Raw genomic sequence first — 17,212 nt, 5'->3', positions numbered from 1 at the left:
TCAGAATAATTGTCCAAACGGACAAGACACAATCAAAATTAACTCAGCATACAAAGAACCAGGAAAATCTCAATTCATGTGCAAAAAGACAAGCAATGGATGTCAAAGCCTAGATGACACACATGCTGGATACGACACTGAAGCACTCCTGCTACTGTAAATTGGAAAACATAAGCGGAGTTCTCCCAGGCATTCTAGGTAGACTGCTCTGAGTGGCAGACCAATGTGATGTGTGGTTGGGGGGCCCATGAACCTGCAACCTATCCTGACTGTTCTCTTTGGGGCCCCCAGAACCTGTGGGTCCAGCTGGCATACCTCCCTGCCCCCTGCCCAGGTTCTGCCTCTCAGGCCCCACCTCCTGGCACAAGGCAGGCAGTGCCAGAAATGATTCTAGGAGCATCCAGGACACGATAAACTCATTTCCAGTCTTTATTGTAAAGAAGGCGCAGTTGGGACTCTTGGGACACTGAAAATACACAATCATGGATTGTTCTTTCAGAAGTGGCAGGAGAAAGATCTATATATACAAAAATTGTAAACATGTTCACTGAAGTAACCACACGATTGGTCTATGCTACGACATACAGGGCTGTCACTCCACCACAACTCTGGATGGAGGTGTCTGTCTGCAGGAATGAAAGGTGGCAACCGCATTTGATATCAAGATAATGTGAAAAGCCAGCTTCAAGCAATGCATGAGTAGTCAGCTACATGTGAGGAGCCCTAGCCTCAGGCTGGGCCTCAGAAAAGGGGTGCAGATGGGGGTCCAGGAAGCCAGGAAAATACATTTGCATGGAACAGTTGTCTCCATGGGCACGATGGGTGGATGGAACCTGTAGGCCCCCGTCCACGGGACAGGCTTGTATTGCCAGGAACCCACATGTTCTGCGCCTTCCTTGGGGTGGGGCAGGGTTGGTGGGCATCTGGTGCCTTCTTGGCCAGAACTGCCCATACCCGAGCAGGGGCCTGGGCCGAGGCAGGTAGGGGCTGGGCCAGGGGCCACAGACGAGGGGCGGATTGTGGGGAACTAAGAGGGAAAACCTGAAGACCTGACCACAATCACAACATCAACAGGGCTGGGGCTGCTCTAGTGAGTCTGTGCGACTAAGCGGAAGGGCGCTCTGGACAGAGCCTGCTGCCCTACTGGATAAACCACCACTACAGGAACAAGGACAGGCATGGCCCACAGGGATGGTGATGTTGACCACAGTCCCAGGACTACGCGATGGGGATGGGGGTGTCTCTGCCCCTGGTTGCAGCAGCCCCTGTCACTACTGTGGAAGGCAGCTGGACCCCTGGCCCTGGGGTGGGCAGATGAGCCTTAGCCTGGCTGGCCCAGGAGGGGAGTGGGCCCCAAGCCTGCCCCCTTCAGGGTGGAAGACATGCACCCTGGGCCTCCTGACCTTATCAGGACCCAAGTCCAGGGTCAGGGGATGAGGCAACTTGGTGGAGGAGGGAGGAGGACAGCCCAGGCACCCCAGGGGCCATCTCCTCCTGGCCCAAGTCAGCCCACACTGGCCACCTTCTGTCCCTGGCACTGGGCCAGGAGGATCCGAGGGAAGTCCCAGGAGGCCTTTGGGCCTGCGTTGGTGGGGCACCCTTTGCGCCCTGGTCTGCATCCACCATCCACTAGTAGGTGGGCACCTGGTATCCTTTGGGGTTGGGGTCCAGGGTCTCGGTGAAGGGCGGGCTCTGGTAGGTCTCGGTGCCCTCCACGCCGCTCCCCACCGGGTAGCCAGGGTAGGCCTGGCCCGCCCCCGCGCCCAGTGGCTCGGCGGCGAAGAGAGACATGTCGGTGCCCAGGCGGAACCGCTGCAGGGCCTTCACGGTGAGCGCCACCTGAAGGGGAGCCCGCGGTCAGCCGACACGGGCGAGGCCAACCGCCCTTCCGCCCGCGGCTGCGCACTCACCCAGCTGAGGATGGAGAAAAAGCTGAAGGCGATAGCAGCCCGGGCCGCGTCCCCTGCCTGCGCCGTGCCCGGCCCGGGCGCCGTGCGCTGCCACTGGTTGGTGAGGAAACAGAAGCCCACAAACCACAGGAAGGACCAGAGCCCTACAGCCGGCGGGGCAGCGCGAGTCAGCACGCCAGAGACCCTCGGAGGAACCTTCGCGCCAAGCGCCAGTGGTGCGGGGCCGCCCCCGCCCCCGCCCCCGCCCCCGCCCCCGCCCCCTCCCCCGCCCCCTCAAGCTCAGCTCCGGCAGCCTCGCCCCTGAGGAGACTTCTGACCGCACGGCAGGCCCCTCCCCACCGGGCCTCGCTCTGACCCCGCCCGCCCGAGAAGCCCCCCTAGTTCTCGGAACCAGGCTCCGCCTTCCCCGGCCTCACCTTCCCTCTGCCCCCGCCCCTCCTTTCGGCTCCGCACACTGAAGGAGCCCAGCTGTGTTCCCGCACCAGGCCCGCCCCTCTGGCCCCGCCCACTAGGGAACCCCAGCGGAGTTCCGGCACCAGGCCCCGCCCCCCTCCGGCCCCTACCACCTGAGAAACCGAGGTCTAGCAGCACTGCGCGGCGCCGGTCGCGGACGCTGCTGATCTGCTGGAAGCGCACGTCGAGCAATAGGAAGGCGGCGCAGGCGAGAAAGGCGCCTAGGCCAAGCGCGACACCGAAGCGGCAGGCGCCCGCGTTCCCGTTGAAGATACAGCGCAGCTCGGGACCGCTGTCGGTGTTCACGTAGCCTTCGTTGACAATGGCCCCGAAGACTGCGATGGAGAACACCTGCAGGCGGGGGGCGCTCAGGGGCCCTGTGGCGTCCGTCCACTGCTTCCCCACACCCCAGTGCGAGGCCTCACCGGGAGCTGTCCTGGTTTCCCCTGCAGCATGGGCCCATCTCTGAGTGGGGGTCTTCGGGCACCCTCCCTTGCCCACTCCTCACACACTTAATAATTACTGACAACATACAGCATTTACTATGCCCCAGAGACTGAGCTAAAACCTCTCCTTTTCATGCTTTCGCTCATTGAATCCTCCGCCAAACAGCGAGGGCGTAGTTCTTATCCCCTTTGTTGTTGTTGGGTGCAGTCGAGTCGGTCGACTCATAGCGACCCTTTGTACAACATAAGAGGAAATTGGGGCTCCAATAGGTGAAATGACTTGTCCAGGGTCTCCAGCTAAGTGCTGAGGCTGAGAGTCAATCTAGTCTTCCGCACCACGTGTCATCCCCAGGGCCCATGGAGAGTGGGGAACAGGATCTGTGATCCCCAGACTGGAGCCCACGGCGCGTGGGGGAGGCAAGTGTGGACCCCAGAGAGAATGGTAGGGATGAGGCTTAAGAAGAGAAGAGAATGGGCTGGGGGAGGGGCGGCAGCAAGGGAAGGGACAGGAACAGCTGCATAGAGCTGACCACGAGGTCCTGCATGGAACCTGGCCTTAGTACTTGCAGCTGTGTGGCACGCCAAATGGAAGTAGCCCGCACAGCTCGGGGAATGGTAGGGACAGTGTCCTGCATGTGGTACTGAGGAAGGAAGGCCCCCCCACATTACCAGGACTGATTATTAATACTGAGGAAGGAAGGCCCCCCGCCACATGACCAGGACTGATTATTAAAACTACCCATAAAGATTTGGGTTCAAAAGGCCACCACTGACCCAGTCTGGGATTCGGTCAAACCTCAGCACCCTGTGCCCACGAGGATGGGCAGGCAGGTACGAACAGGGACCATGGTCATTTTAAACCAAATACTGCTTTTTTAGTTCTGTGTTTCGAACAAAAGACCTCCAGTTTAAACCAGTTCCAAGAAACCAAGCCCCCATTTACCAAGGGGGAAACCGAGGTAAGGGGCATGGTGTCCTCCCAGAGAGGTCCACAAGTTGGGTCCTGCTTTCTGGTCTGGTCAGTCACTGCACGCCGAAGGCCCAGGCCCCCTGCCCCACCCTAGGCTCATGCCCTGCTGCAAGGCTGGCCTTGAGGTGCGGCTGGCACCAGTACACGCTTTGGCCCACTGGACGCTGTAACAGGCCCAGTAGTGGGCAACCCCCCAACTCCTCTGCCTGACGGGGTAGGAAGAAGGGGCAAGCCACCTAACCTAGGGTTGTTCCTTCCACACCACCTCCAGGAAGTTCTCCCAGTGCAGAGCCTCTTTGGCTGCCCCACCCTGAGGGAACTCCAGAGCCCCGCCAACTCACAGCTGTACCGGGGGCCCGAGAAGGGCCAGCTTCCTCTCAAGGAGCTCAGAGTATGTGTTTGTGCCTGGTGGGTCGGGGGAGGCCCTGTCAGATCCCTCTCGGCTCCCGTAGCCCCTTGTCGCCTGGGGCTGACGCCAAAGCCACTTGGTGTTTCCCACCCCCACTGTGTGTCCGCGTCCAGGTCGTGAGGACAGGAAAAAAGGAGCGGGGGCTGAGGAAGGAGAATTGGAGGGGAGGGGGAGGTCGGCGGTGACCTCTCAAGGTCCCAGGCATTCCCCGCCGACCCCTGCCCCGCCTGCAGGTGGGCGCGCACAGCCCGGTGACGTCACCCCAACCTGCGGCCAGTCGGGGTAGGGACCAGGGCGAGGTTGAAGATTGGGATGAGGGCGGAGGTAGGTGCGGGCCCGTGGGCCAGGGCTACTCACCCAGGACGCCACCCGCAGCAGGGTCTGGGGCCTCTGCGCGAAGCTCACGACGTCCAGGGCTGCCCCCGCGCGGCTGGCGCCGAACGAGGTACCCTCCATGGCCGGCCGGGCCTGGCGGCGCGCCCGTGGAGCCCTCTGTCCGTCTGTCCGTCCGCCCGGCCCCGCCTCAGGTCGCTGGGACTGCTGTTGATGCTGCTGGTGCTGCTGCAGCCGCCGCTTCCCGGGAGCGCGCTCTGGCCGGGCGGGGGCGCGAGCCCGAGGTCCATGCGCGAGCCCGCACAGCCCTCGTCCCGCCCACCACCCCCTGTGGCGTGACGGCGACCCTGAGAAGGAAACCATCCTCGGGGAAGCCCAACCGTCACTGCCTCCTTGGAGGAAGCCAAACGGTCTCCATGGAGTGGGGCAAGGGTCTGGACTCCGCACAGGGAAATTCAGGTCAGCCTGCTGTAGCCTGGCAATGGACAGGCACCCTTGACACCGCTTCTCTGAGCATGCCCCTTGAAGAATGTGCAAAGGGGTCACCAAGGACTCCAGCGTCTTCCCTGTCCCACCAAACCAAAAAACAACCAAACCCGTTTTTATGGAGTTGATTCAGACTCTTAGCGACCCTATAGGACAGAGTAGAACTGCCCCATAGGGTTTCCAAGGAGCGGCTGGTGTATTTGAACTGCCGACCTTTTCGTTAGTGCATGGGTAGAAGAGGGGCTGGGGGGGGGGGTACCACAAGTTGCCCTATGGCACAGGTGCTCTGAGCCAGGGGACGGGGGGACCTGCCCAGCCCTCTGGGGACCCATCAGTTCTGGTCTGCAACTCCTCCCTTCGCCTAGCTGGGCCCTGGCGGGTGGAGCAAGGTAGGCTGTGGACAGGTGTAGCCAGGGGTGCTGCCACTGCAACACCAGCCAGACTAACATCAAGTCCTTACACTATGCACCAATTCCTGTCCCCCTCCCCCTCAATTCATTTCCCCTTTTACTTGATCAAGTAAACATACTGCACTTTCTCCTACCTTAAAAATAACACTGCTCTTGGTACCACTTCCTCTGCTGTCCCATCACTGCTTCCTAGAACAGCAAAGCTCAAGCTGCTGACCTGTGCCTCCCGGGCCCACTGAGGCCGGTATCATGGGCTCCCACTCCAACCCCACCAGTCCTACTCTCCTCAAACTGCCAAGCCCAGGGTTACTGGTTGCCCCTCTCAGTTATCTAGTGCAGCTGCAACAGAAATAACCACAAGTGGATGGCTTTAACAAATGGAAGTTTATTCTCTCACAGTTTAGGAGGCTAAAAAAAAAAAAAACCCAGTGCCATCAAGTTGATTCTGACTCATAGGGACCCTATAGGCCAGAGTAGAACTGCCCCACAGAGTTTCCAAGGAAATTAGGAGGCTAGAAGTCCAAATTCAGGGCGTCAGCTCCAGGGAAGGGCTTTTTCTCTCAACTCTGGGGGAAGATCCTTGTCATCAATCTTCCCCTGGACTAGGAGCTTCTCAGCGCACCCTGGGTTCAAAGAATGGGTTATTCTCCCAGCTCTTGTTTCTTGATGGTATGAGGTCCCCCACTCTCTCTGCTCCCTTCCCTTTTCTTATCTTTTGTAAGATAAAAGGTGATGCAAACCACACCCTAGGGAAACTCCCTAGGGTGTGGTCTAGGATGTGACCTGAGTGAAGGTGTTACATCCCACCCTAATCCTCTTTTAACAATCTAATGTTGCCTCCCCCCACGTGCCTGTCAGTTTGTCATACTGTGGGGGCTTGCATGTTGCTGTGATGCTGGAAGCTATGCCACCAGTATTCAGATACCAGCAGGGTCACCCATGGAAGACAGATTTCAGCTCAGCTTCCAGACTAAGACTAGGAAAAAGGACCTGGCAGTCTACTTCTGAAAATCAGCAGAACATTGTCTGATATAGTGCTGGAAGATGAGCCCCCCAGGTTGGAAGGCACTCAAGAGATGACTGGCAAAGAGCTGCCTCTTCAAAGTAGAGTCGACCTTAATGACGTGGATGGAGCAAAGCTTTCGGGACCTTCATTTGCTGATGTGGCACGACTCAAAATGTGCAGAAACAGCTGCAAACATCCATTAATAATCGGAACCTGAAATGTACGAAGTATGAATCCAGGAAAATTGGAAATCATCAAAAATGAAATGGAACGCATAAACATCGATATCCTAGGCATTAGTGAGCTGAAATGGACTGCTATTGGCCATTTTGAATCGGACAATCATATAGTCTACTATGCTGGGAATGCCAACTTGAAGATGAATGGTGTTGCATTCATCATCAAAAAGAACGTTTCAAGATCTATCCTGAAGTACAACACTGTCAGTGATAGGATAATATCTATACACCTACAAGGAAGACCAGTTAATATGACTATTATTCAAATTTATGCACCAACCACTGGGGCCAAAGATGAAGAAATAGAAGAATTTTATCAGCTGCTGCAGTCTGAAATTGATCGAGCATGCAATCAAGATGCATTGATAATTACTGGCGATTGGAATGGCAAAAGTTGGAAACAAAGAAGGATCAGTAGTTGAAAAATATGGCCTTGGTGACAGAAACAATGCTGGAGATCAAATGACAGAATTTTGCAAGACCAACGACTTCTTCATTGCAAATACCTTCTTTAACCAACATATGGACCTTGCCAGATGGAAATCAAATTGCTTACATCTGTGGAAAGAGATGATGGAAAAGCTCAATATCATCAGTCAGAACAAGGCCAGGGGCTGACTGTGGAACAGACCATCTGTTGCTCATATGCAACGTCAAGCTGAAACTGAAGAAAGTCAGAGCAAGTCCACGAGAGCCAAAATATGACCTTGAGTATTTCCACCAGAATTTAGAGACCATCTGAAGAATAGATTTGATGCACTGAACACTAGTGACCAAAGACCAGATGAGTTGTGGAACGACATCAAGGACATCATCCATGAAGAAAGCAAGAGGTCACTGAAAAGACAGGAAAGAAAGAAAAGACCAAGATGGATGTCAGAGAAGACTCTGAAACTTGCTCTTGAACGTCGAGCAGCTAAAGCAAAAGGAAGAATTGATGAAGTAAAAGAACTGAACACAAGATTTCAAAGGGCGGCTTGAGAAGACAAAGTATTAAAATGACACGTGCAAAGAGCTGGAGATGGAAAACCAAAAGAGAAGAACATGCTCACCGTTTCTCAAGCTGAAAGAACTGAAGAAAAAATTCAAGCTTCGAGTTGCAATAGTGAAGGATTCTACGGGGAACGTATTAAACGACTCATGAAGCATCAAAAGAAGATGGAGGGGATCACTCCAGGAGGCGGAGCTAAGATGGCGGAATAGACAGACGCTTCTGACGAGCCCTCTTTACAACAAAGACCCGAAAAAACAAGTGAAACGAATATATTTGTGACAAGCTGGGAGCCCTGAGCATCAAAGGCAAGCTTAGAAAACGAACTGAGGGGCAGGGGAAGGAAGAGACCCTTCAGAAGCGGAGAGGAGTTACCAGAACTGAATCGTGGGGAGCCCTCAGGCACAAGTCCTGAAGCGGCTGCGGCAGCGGCAGCGGCGGGCTGATCCTAGCGTTCGGCCGCAGTTTCCTCAGAGAGAAGCAGCCAGCCACACAGCCCACTCACACCTCCAGAACCTGGGAAGGGCGCTATCGGCAAAAGCTAGGTACTTGCGTATATTTTACCACGCCTCCCCACCCCCAAGCCAGCTTCAGCGGCTGAATACCTGGCCCTGAGATAGACCCTGGTGAGCACCTGGAGCCATCCCCCTGGCCTTGGGGAAGGAAAAAATTTACAACTGGGGGGAAAAGATAATTTGCTAGCTCCATTAACCAGGGGAGCTCAGGACAGAAGCGGCTCCTGTCCAGGCATAAACCATCCGTGGACCTTGAGCACCTTTCCCTTCTGCATGGACCTGCATGGGCCTATTTCGGGAGAATAGGCCCTTGTTGGCAAACTCCAACCATTTCAGCTGTGCGGTGGACAGGTGGGTGTCTGACGTTTGATAGTGCTTTGCCTATTAAACAAGGTGCTCACCTACCCACAACAGGGACTGGTGGCTCCACTTGGGTTGCCCAGCCACCCAAAAACTTTGGGTGCCATTGGTCCCTCTGCAGAACCCACCCACCAGCACACTCTAGGGAACAGAGACAAGTTTTCCTCAGAGACACTTGGGGGTCAGTTCTCAGCCCCCTGCCTTGTTCAGAGCGTGACCCCCTGCTGCAATCAGATACAGGTATATACGCCAATCACCCCTGCCCCTCTAAAACTGTAGGACAGAACCCGTACCACACACTTGATATCATCTACCTGGAAACCTGAGCTGAATTCATTCAAGAAAACTGAATGGACTCCCAGACTGATATACCTGATAAAAGCTCTAGCCAGCTGGGGACAGGACACCAGAGCTCCGAAGGCGAAAATAATCAAGCTAGCTCACTCAAGCAACCCATAGGGGTATACTAAAACAAAACAAGCAAGCAGCTATGACACAATAAACAAGCATAAACTAATACAATAACTTATAGATGGCTCAGAGACAACAGTCAATATCAAGTCACATAAAGAAACAGGCCATGATCACCTCAACAGGCTCTCAAAACAAAGAATCCAGGGATCTTTTAGATGAAAGTGCATTCCTGGAATTACCAGATGCAAAATATAGAAGTTTAATATACAGAACCCTTCAAGACATCAGAAAGAAAACGAGGCAATACGCAGAACAAGCCAAGGAACACACAGATAAAGCAGCTGAAGAACTCAGAAAGGTTATTCAGGAACATGATGAAAGTTTAATAAGCTGGAAAAATCCATAGACAGCAATCAGAAATTCAGAAGATTAACAATAAAATTACAGAATTAGATAACTAAATAGAAAGTCAGAGGAGCAGAATTGAGCAAGTAGAAGCTAGAATTTCTCAACTCGAAGATAAATCACTTGGCACTAATATACTTGAAAAAAATCAGATAAAAGAATTAAAAAAAAATGAAACCTTAAGAATCATGTGGGACTCTATCAAGAGAAATAACCTACAAATGATTGCAGTACCAGAACAGGGAAGGATAACAGAAAATATAGAGAAAATTGTTGAGGATTTGTTGGCAGAAAACTTCCCTGATATTGTGAAAAATGAGACGGTATCTATCCAAGATGCTCATCGAACTCCACATTAAGATAGATCTTAAAAGAAAGTCACCAAGACATATTATAATCAAGCTTGCCAAAACCAAAGATAAAGAGACAATCATAAGAGCAGCAAGGGATAAGAGAAAAGTCACCTACAAGGGAGAGCCAATAAGAATAAGCTCGGACTACTTGGCAGAAACCATGCAGGCAAGAAGGCAATGGCATGACATATTTAAAAAATTGAAGGAAAAAAATTGCCTGCCAAGAGTCATATATCCATCAAAACTGTCTCTTAAATATGAAGGTAAAATTAAGACATTTCCAGATAAACGCAAGTTGAGGGAATTTGTAAAAACCAAACCAAAACTGCAAGAAATACTAAAGTGAGTTCTTTGGTTAGAAAATCAATAATATCAGGTATCGACCCAAGACCAGAACACTGGGCAGAGCAACCAGAAGTCAACCCAGACAGGGAAATCCAAAAACAAAAAAAAAACAAGCAAGATTAAAAAAAAAAAAGCCCAACACAGAGTAACAGCTATGTTATTATATAAAACAAAACAACAATAAAATAATAAAGAGAGACTAAGAAACGTAATCATACACCTTCCATACGGAGAGGAAGATACGGCGATACAAAGAAATAAAATTTAGTTATAAATTTAGAAAAATAGGGGTAAATAATAAGGTAACCACAAAGGAAACAAACTATCCTACTCATCAAAATAAAATACAAGGGAAAAATACAGACTCAGCTGAAAAAAACAACAAATATAAGGAAAGGACTGAAAATCTACTCAGCACATAAAATCAAGTGGGAAAAAGAAGCAGTCAACACACAAAAAAAGACATCAAAAATCAATAAAGAACAGTGAGGAATCTGTGAAACATTTCCTAACATGGAGGAGGAACCTGGAAGGCATTATGCTGAGTAAAATTAGTCAGCTGCAAAAGGACAAATATTGTATAAGACCACTACTATAAGAACTTGAGAAACAGTTTAAACTGAGAAAAAAACATTCTTTTGTGGTTAAGAGACGGGGGAGGGAGGGAGGGAGGGTGGGAGAAGGTTATTCCCTAATTAGATAGTAGATAAGAATTACTTTAGGTGAAGGGAAAGACAGCACACAATATAGGGGAGGTGAGCACAATTGGACTAAACCAAAAGCAAAGAAGTTTCCTGAATAAACTGAATGCTTCAAAGGCCAGCGTAGCAGGGGCAGGGGTGCGGGGACCATGGTTTGAGGGGACATCTAAGTCAACTGCCATAATAAAATCTATTAACAAAACATTCTGCATGCCACTTTGAAGAGTGGCATCTGGGGTCTTAAACGCTAGCAAGCAGCCATCTAAGGTGCATCAATTGGTTTCAACCCACCTGGATCAAAGGAGAATGAAGAACACCAAGGACACAAGGTGATTACAAGCCCAAGAGACAGAAAGGGCCACATCAACCAGAGACTACATCATCCTGAGACCAGAAGAATTAGATGGTGCCCGGCTACAACCGATGACTGCCCTGACAGGGAACACAACAGAGAACCCCTGAGGGAGCAGGACAGCAGTGGGATGCAGACCCCAAGTTCTCATAAGACCAGACTTAATGGTCTGACTGAGAATGGAAAGACCCCGGTGGTCATGGCCCCCAGACCTTCTGTTGGCCCAGGACAGGAACCATTCCCGAAGCCAACTCTTCAGACATGGATTGGACTGGACAATGGGTTGGAGAGGGATGCTGGTGAGGAGTGAGCTTCTTGAATCAGGTGGACACTTGAGACTATGTTGGTATCTCCTGCCTGGAGGGGAGATGAGAGGGTGGAGGGGGTTAGAAGCTGGCAAAAAGGACACGAAAAGAGAGAGTGGAGGGAGAGAGCAGGCTATCTCATTAGAGGGAGAGTAATTGGGAGTGTGTAGCAAAGTGTATATGGGTTTTTGTGTGAGAGACTGACTTGATTTGTAAACTTTCACTTAAAGCACAATAAAAATTATTTAAAAAAAAAAAAGATGGAAGGAATATACAGAGTCATTGCACCAAAAAGAATCAGTCGATGTTCAACCATTTCAAGAGGTGGCATATGATCAGGAACCGATGGTAATGAAGCAAGAAGTCTAAGCTGCTCTGAAGGCATTGGCGAAAAACAAGGCTCCAGGAATTGATGGAGTATCAATTGAGATGTTTCAACAAACAGATGCAGCGCTGGAAGTGCTCGCTCGTCTATGCCAAGAAATATGGAAGACAGCTTTATGGTCAACTGACTGGAAGAGATCCGTATTTATGCCTATTCCCAAGAAAGGTGATCCAACCCAATGTGGAAATTATACAACAATATCATTGGTATCACATGCAAGCAAAATTCTGCTGCAGATCATTAAAAAACGGCTGCAGCAGTACACCGACAGGGAACTGCCAGAAATTCAGGCTGGTTTCAGAAGAGGACACAGAACCAGGGATATCGTTGCTGATGTCAGATGGATCCTGGCTGAAAGCAAAGAATCCCAGAAGGATGTTTACCTGTGTTTTGTTGACTATGCAAAGGCCTTCGACTGTGTGGATCATAAAAAATTATGAATAATGTTGCGAAGAATGGGAATTCTACAACAGTTAATTGTCCTTATGAGGAGCCTTTACATAGATCAAGAGGCAGTTGTTCAGACAGAACAAGAGAGTACTGATTGGTTTAAAGTCAGGAAAGGTGTGCATCAGGATTGTATTCTTTCACCATACCTGTTCAATCTGTATGCTAAGCAAATAATACAAGAAGCTGGACTATATGAAGAAGAACAGGGCATCAGGATTGGAGGAAGACTCATTAACAACCTACGTTATGCAGATGACACAACCTTGCTTGCTGAAAGTGAAGAGAACTTGAAGCGCCTACTAATGAAGATTAAAGACCACAGCTTTCAGTATGGATTGCACCTCAATGTAAAAAAAAAAAAAAAAAAATCCTCATAACTGGACCAATGAGCAACATCATGATAAACAGAGAAAAGATTGAAGTTGTCAAGGGTTTCATTTAACTTGGATCCACAATCAACAGCCATAGAAGCAGCAGTCAACAAATCAAAAGACGCGTTGCACTGGGTAAATCTGCTGCAAAAGCCCTCTCTAAAGTCTTGAAGAGCAAAGATGTCACCTTGAGGACTAAGGTGCGCCTGGCCTGAGCCATGGTATTTTCAATCGCATCATATGCATGTGAAAGCTGGACAATGAATGAGAAAGACCGAAGAAGAATTGACTCCTTTGAATTGTGGTGTTGGTGAAGAATATTTAATACAGCATGGACTGCCAAAAGAACGAACAAATCTGTCTTAGAAGAAGTACAACCAGAATGCTCCTTAGAAGCAAGGATGGCGAGACTGTGTCTTACATACTTTGGACATATTGTCAGGAGGGATTGGTCCCTGGAGAAGGACATCATGCTTGGCAGAGTACAGAGTCAGCGGAAAAGAGGAAGACCGTCAACGAGGTGGATTGACACAGTGGCTGCAACAATAAGCTCAAGCATAACAACAATTATAAGGATGGCTCAGGACCAGGTAGTGTTTCGTTCTGTTGTGCCTAAGGTCACTATGAGTCAGAACTGACTCGATGGCACCTAACAACCACCACAACAATTTTGCCTCATTAACTACAGGCAGAGATTAGAATTTACAACTCAAAGGAAAATTACATCAATCATAAAATGAAAAACCACCACACAATACTGGGAATCATGGCCTAAACACATATTTTTGGGGTGCACAATTCCATGTATGGCACCCTCCCTTCCAGGGGCCTGAGCAGCTCCCCTCAGCTCCCTCCACACAAGGCCTGATGGAGATGGGCCCTTGCCCAGTGGGCGGCCAAGACACTTTGGGGTGGAAGTGGCCAGGACTTTATGACCACAGAACAGGGGGCACAGGTTGTTGCTGGGAGCTGAGACCTGAGAGTGGGTGGGGTGGGGCTGAGCAGATCTTGGCAGGCCCAGAGCAGGGTCTCGGTCACCCCCCAAGCCTGCTCCACCCCACAGATGTTGCTTTGATCCAAGCCCCTGGAGTCCCCTTTAGCTCCTTTCTCACCCCTGAATTCTCGTGGCTCTACCTTCGAAAATATCCAGCACTGGGCCATTTCTGACAGGTACCACTCTAGCCCCAGGGCAGCCTCCCTTTCAGCTCTCCTCTAACCTCCTAGCTTACACCCTCTTGTCTGCTTCAGTGAAGTAGCCAGGTGCTTTCAAAAGTCAGGTCCCACCACTCCTCTTTGCCAAGCCCTCCAAGAGCTTCCTGTCAGGCTGGGAGTAAACCAAGACCCTGCTGGAATGGAAAGGCCTCTCCTGTCACCTGTTCTCCCCGCCCATCCCCACTCCAACTACGCAGCCTCCTTGCCGTTCCTGGAGTGTGCCAGGCCCACTCAGGCCTCAGGACTCCCCCTCCTCACAGGCAGCCAGCACTCTGACGGGAGGCAGCCGCTGAACACAGAGGGAAGAGGGCAGGCCCCGAACCCTGCAAACAACACAGGCAGCCCGGTCCTCAGTCAGTTCCACAACATTTTATTTTGGTCTCAACCTCAGAGGCAGCCGGCCCCTGCTGGCAATCCTGGCCAGCCACGGACAATGCTGTGTGTAGGTCTCCAGAAATATCCTGCTGAGCTCTCCCTGCAGGAAGCTGAGCAGGGTGGAGAGCTATCCCAGGCCACCTCCCTGAAGCACACAGGACATAAATGCTTTGGCCAGAACATTGTAGAGTCACTGGCTACACGGTTACGAGGCAGCAGGCTGGCCTTGTGGGGTGGACGCGTGGAAGCCCAGCCAGGCCTGTCTCCTGGCTGCCCCTTCCATTTCTGGGCAGAAGGCCACATCCCATCTGGCACAGGGGCAGCCCAGGCCACTCCTGCCTCACTCACCTGCAGCTCCCACCCCTGCGGGCCCTCAGCTGAGGGAAGGCCATGGGGGTGTCTGCCGCGGGCACCTCCCGACCTGAGAGGGCAGGCCCCGTGGGTAGCGTCCCGGGGCCACCCAACTGAGATGGGACAGGCTCTGGCTCTGATGCACTTTAATGAACGCTCCACCCACTGCAGTGGCCAGCTGGCTCCTACACCCGCCCACTAGTCACAGGAGCCGTCCTTCCAGCCATCGCGCCAGCGCTCATCCACCTGTGAGCAGTCGAAGTCTGGCTTGCCCAGCTTGTGGTTCACCTCGTTGTGCAGGTGGCACAGCCACTGGGTGAAGTGTGCCCGAGTGCGCGTGTCCGGCTGGTTCTGGCATATCCTAAGAGCAGAGCACAGAGATGATGGAGGGGGCAGCTGGCCCTACCCCTGCCCCCAGCCAGCACCTAGTCTGCTCCTGAGGGAAGAAGGCTGCTGAGAACTACACCAAGAAGAAACCCCTAAGGAAGGGACAGCAAATTCCCAGGAGAAGGCTGACCCTGCAGAGCCCTGGGCCTTGGTGGGCTCCCAGTCTGCTCAAAAACTTGCCCAGGGTCCAATAGTGTATGATACCACTTATACGAACCATCTAGAACAAACGCATTCAGAAACAGAAAGCAGATTAAAAGTTACTGGTGGCGTAGTGGTTAAGAGCTACATCTGCTATCTAAAACGTCAGCAGTTTGGGTCCAGCAAACACTCCGTGGAAACCCTATAGGTCAGTTCTACTGTCCTATAGGGTTGATATGAGTCAGAATTGACTGGACAGCGATAGGTTTGGTTTTTTGGGTTAGATGCTGGACGGAGGAAAATAGGAAATCACTGCTGAAAGGGTGCAGACTTTCGTTTGGGGGATGAAAACTTGGAAATGGACAGCTGTGATGGTCATAGAACATGGCAAATTGTACACTTACAAAATAATTAAAACGACAAATTTCATGTTATACCTATTTAACCACAATAAAACTAGAAAAAACACCGCTACCAAAAACCCCACCCATGGCCCTTAGCAAACCTAATGCAAGCCCCAGGCAAGACATTAAAGAGCATAGCAGGCAACATTACAATCTCCTAAGAACCTGGAAGCCTCACCCCAGCCTCCCTGGCCTCATGAGCCAGACACAGCAGGTATAATTGAAAACCAGGCAGTTCTTGGCACCCGAGGCCCTGCTGCCTCACCTCAGCAAGAGACTTTGCTCTGTTGCGCAGGCTTCAGACAGCCAGGGCTGTCCCACCCCACACGTGGAAGCTCTGAGAAGGCCCTGCCAGAGGTGTGGGAGAGGACACCTGGGTGGGCCACACACCAAAGCCTAGGAGCAAAAGCAGTGGGTTCCCAAGGTCTGAAAGCCAGCAGCCCTGCTCCAGAAGTCAGGCAGAGTGCAGTCGTCATTGTGGTTAAGTGAGAGACTGCATTGAGAAGGCTCTCCTGAGAGCCTTGTGGTACAACAGGAAGTATCTTCCAGCAGACCCAGGCAGTTTGGCCTCTGAGGGGGAAAAGAGATGGCCCAAGAACCTAATCCCCACTCTGCTGAGCTCCCAGCTCCTTCGCCACCCTCTGCTGCTCCTCCACGTATTTCTAGGTTCTCCCCTATGACATCACCTCCAACTCAGGCCTCTCGGTTCAATGCTCTCACCTGTGCACACACAACTCACCTCTTCCTTATGTCTTCGGCACACTCCTCGCACGGGTAAAACTTGGAAAATAAGTGTATGAACTGGGCCATGTCTTGCTGCTGTTCCGGAGTGGGCAGGTCGGGGTAGTAGGCAGCCAGGGTGTGGAGGACAGCCCAGCTGTGGCGGCCCAGTTCCTCCCGATCTTGAGGGCAATCCTCCCTAAACTTGCTCTCCTGCTGCAGAAAAAAGTAGACCAAGGGTCAGTTCAATCTCCTCAATCAAAAGAGCGCAAACCTCACCTTTTCCTGCCCCACTCGGAGGCCCACTCTCTCCAGACAGCAGTTCAGCAGCCGATTCAGCCCATGAGAGGCTGAGACAGACAAGGCCAGGCCTACCTTGAGGGGGTCAAAGTTAGGCATAGCGGATAGGCAAAAGTCAGGAATGAGGCCTATCGGACCGCTCGGCCTCGGCCTATTGGGGCGTCTCCCAGGGGCACCTGAGAATAAGGTGAGGGGGCTCAGGAGGCAGGGGACGAGGGGGGTGTGCGGGTGGGGGCTGGAGGGTCGGACGGGGCTCACAGGCCTCGGCCGGGAGGTGGCGCCCCTGGGCACGTGCACCTTTCGCTGCGTCCGCATCCAAGTCTTGAAATCCACGCAGGCCCGGCAGGGCCGCCTCCGGGAGGCGTCCTCCTGCGGCTCGGGGATCTGCGCTAGAGCTGGCGTCGGGGCGGGGGCGGCGGCATCTCTGCGCCCCGCGCCCCGGCCCCGGCCCCGCGCGTCGGTCGCCAGGTCGTCCACCACCTCGGAGCGCGCGCCGCCGGGCAGGAAAGAGAAAAGTCCCCCGCAGCCGAACCGCCCCCGCTCACCGGGCGCCGCCATCTTGCTCGCGCAAGGGCTGCCGGGCCAGCTCGGCCTCCAGAGCGGCCTCCAGGTTGGCCTCCAGGTCAGCGCGCCGCCGCATGAGCCTGGGACGCGCGCTGCGGGCGTGGCGGCTGGGTTTGGGCTGGGGCTGGGGCTGGGGCTGGGGCTGGGGG

General features: G+C 52.4%; 2 protein-coding genes across 4 annotated transcripts; both read right to left on the bottom strand.

The window, feature by feature from the left end:
* Positions 1 to 415: 415 nt before the first annotated feature.
* SYNGR3 (synaptogyrin 3) lies at positions 416 to 5,782 on the bottom strand. Of its 2 annotated transcripts, XM_049903837.1 has the most exons (5): positions 5,552 to 5,782; positions 4,546 to 4,778; positions 2,477 to 2,714; positions 1,911 to 2,053; positions 416 to 1,839 (listed from the first exon to the last, which is right to left on the bottom strand). In XM_049903837.1, the coding sequence occupies exons 2-5, from the start codon at positions 4,642 to 4,644 to the stop codon at positions 1,630 to 1,632; spliced, it is 690 nt and encodes a 229-aa protein (XP_049759794.1). In that variant the 5' UTR covers positions 4,645 to 4,778; positions 5,552 to 5,782; the 3' UTR covers positions 416 to 1,629. The 2 variants fall into 2 exon arrangements, with proteins under 2 accessions (XP_049759794.1, XP_049759795.1); XM_049903838.1 differs by lacking the exon at positions 5,552 to 5,782 and having other exon boundaries at positions 4,546 to 4,779.
* Positions 5,783 to 12,588: 6,806 nt separating this feature from the next.
* Positions 12,589 to 17,162, bottom strand: GFER (growth factor, augmenter of liver regeneration). 2 transcript variants are annotated; one of them, XM_049903791.1, is made up of 3 exons: positions 16,797 to 17,162; positions 16,219 to 16,412; positions 12,589 to 14,908 (listed from the first exon to the last, which is right to left on the bottom strand). In XM_049903791.1, the coding sequence occupies exons 1-3, from the start codon at positions 17,055 to 17,057 to the stop codon at positions 14,746 to 14,748; spliced, it is 618 nt and encodes a 205-aa protein (XP_049759748.1). In that variant the 5' UTR covers positions 17,058 to 17,162; the 3' UTR covers positions 12,589 to 14,745. The 2 variants fall into 2 exon arrangements, with proteins under 2 accessions (XP_049759748.1, XP_049759747.1); XM_049903790.1 differs by having other exon boundaries at positions 12,590 to 14,908; positions 16,219 to 16,415; positions 16,797 to 17,158.
* Positions 17,163 to 17,212: the final 50 nt, after the last annotated feature.

The sequence above is a fragment of the Elephas maximus genome, chromosome 12 (assembly GCF_024166365.1).
Source record: "Elephas maximus indicus isolate mEleMax1 chromosome 12, mEleMax1 primary haplotype, whole genome shotgun sequence".
Lineage (NCBI taxonomy): Eukaryota > Metazoa > Chordata > Mammalia > Proboscidea > Elephantidae > Elephas > Elephas maximus.
This window is presented reverse-complemented; position numbering and strand designations above follow the sequence as displayed.

Excerpts from the sequence above, each read along its gene's own strand:
- GFER (XM_049903790.1), bottom strand. The coding sequence starts at position 17,057 with ATGGCGGCGCCCGGTGAGCGGGGGCGGTTCGGCTGCGGGGGACTTTTC. Across the intron at positions 16,416-16,796 it reads GGATGCGGACGCAGCGAAAG|CAGGAGAGCAAGTTTAGGGA; the intron begins GTGCACGTGCCC and ends TTTTTTCTGCAG. Across the intron at positions 14,909-16,218 it reads GCCGAAGACATAAGGAAGAG|GATATGCCAGAACCAGCCGG; the intron begins GTGAGTTGTGTG and ends CTCTGCTCTTAG.
- SYNGR3 (XM_049903837.1), bottom strand. The coding sequence starts at position 4,644 with ATGGAGGGTACCTCGTTCGGCGCCAGCCGCGCGGGGGCAGCCCTGGAC. Across the intron at positions 2,715-4,545 it reads TGCTGCGGGTGGCGTCCTGG|GTGTTCTCCATCGCAGTCTT; the intron begins GTGAGTAGCCCT and ends CCCCGCCTGCAG. Across the intron at positions 2,054-2,476 it reads GCTAGACCTCGGTTTCTCAG|GGCTCTGGTCCTTCCTGTGG; the intron begins GTGGTAGGGGCC and ends CGCCGGCTGTAG.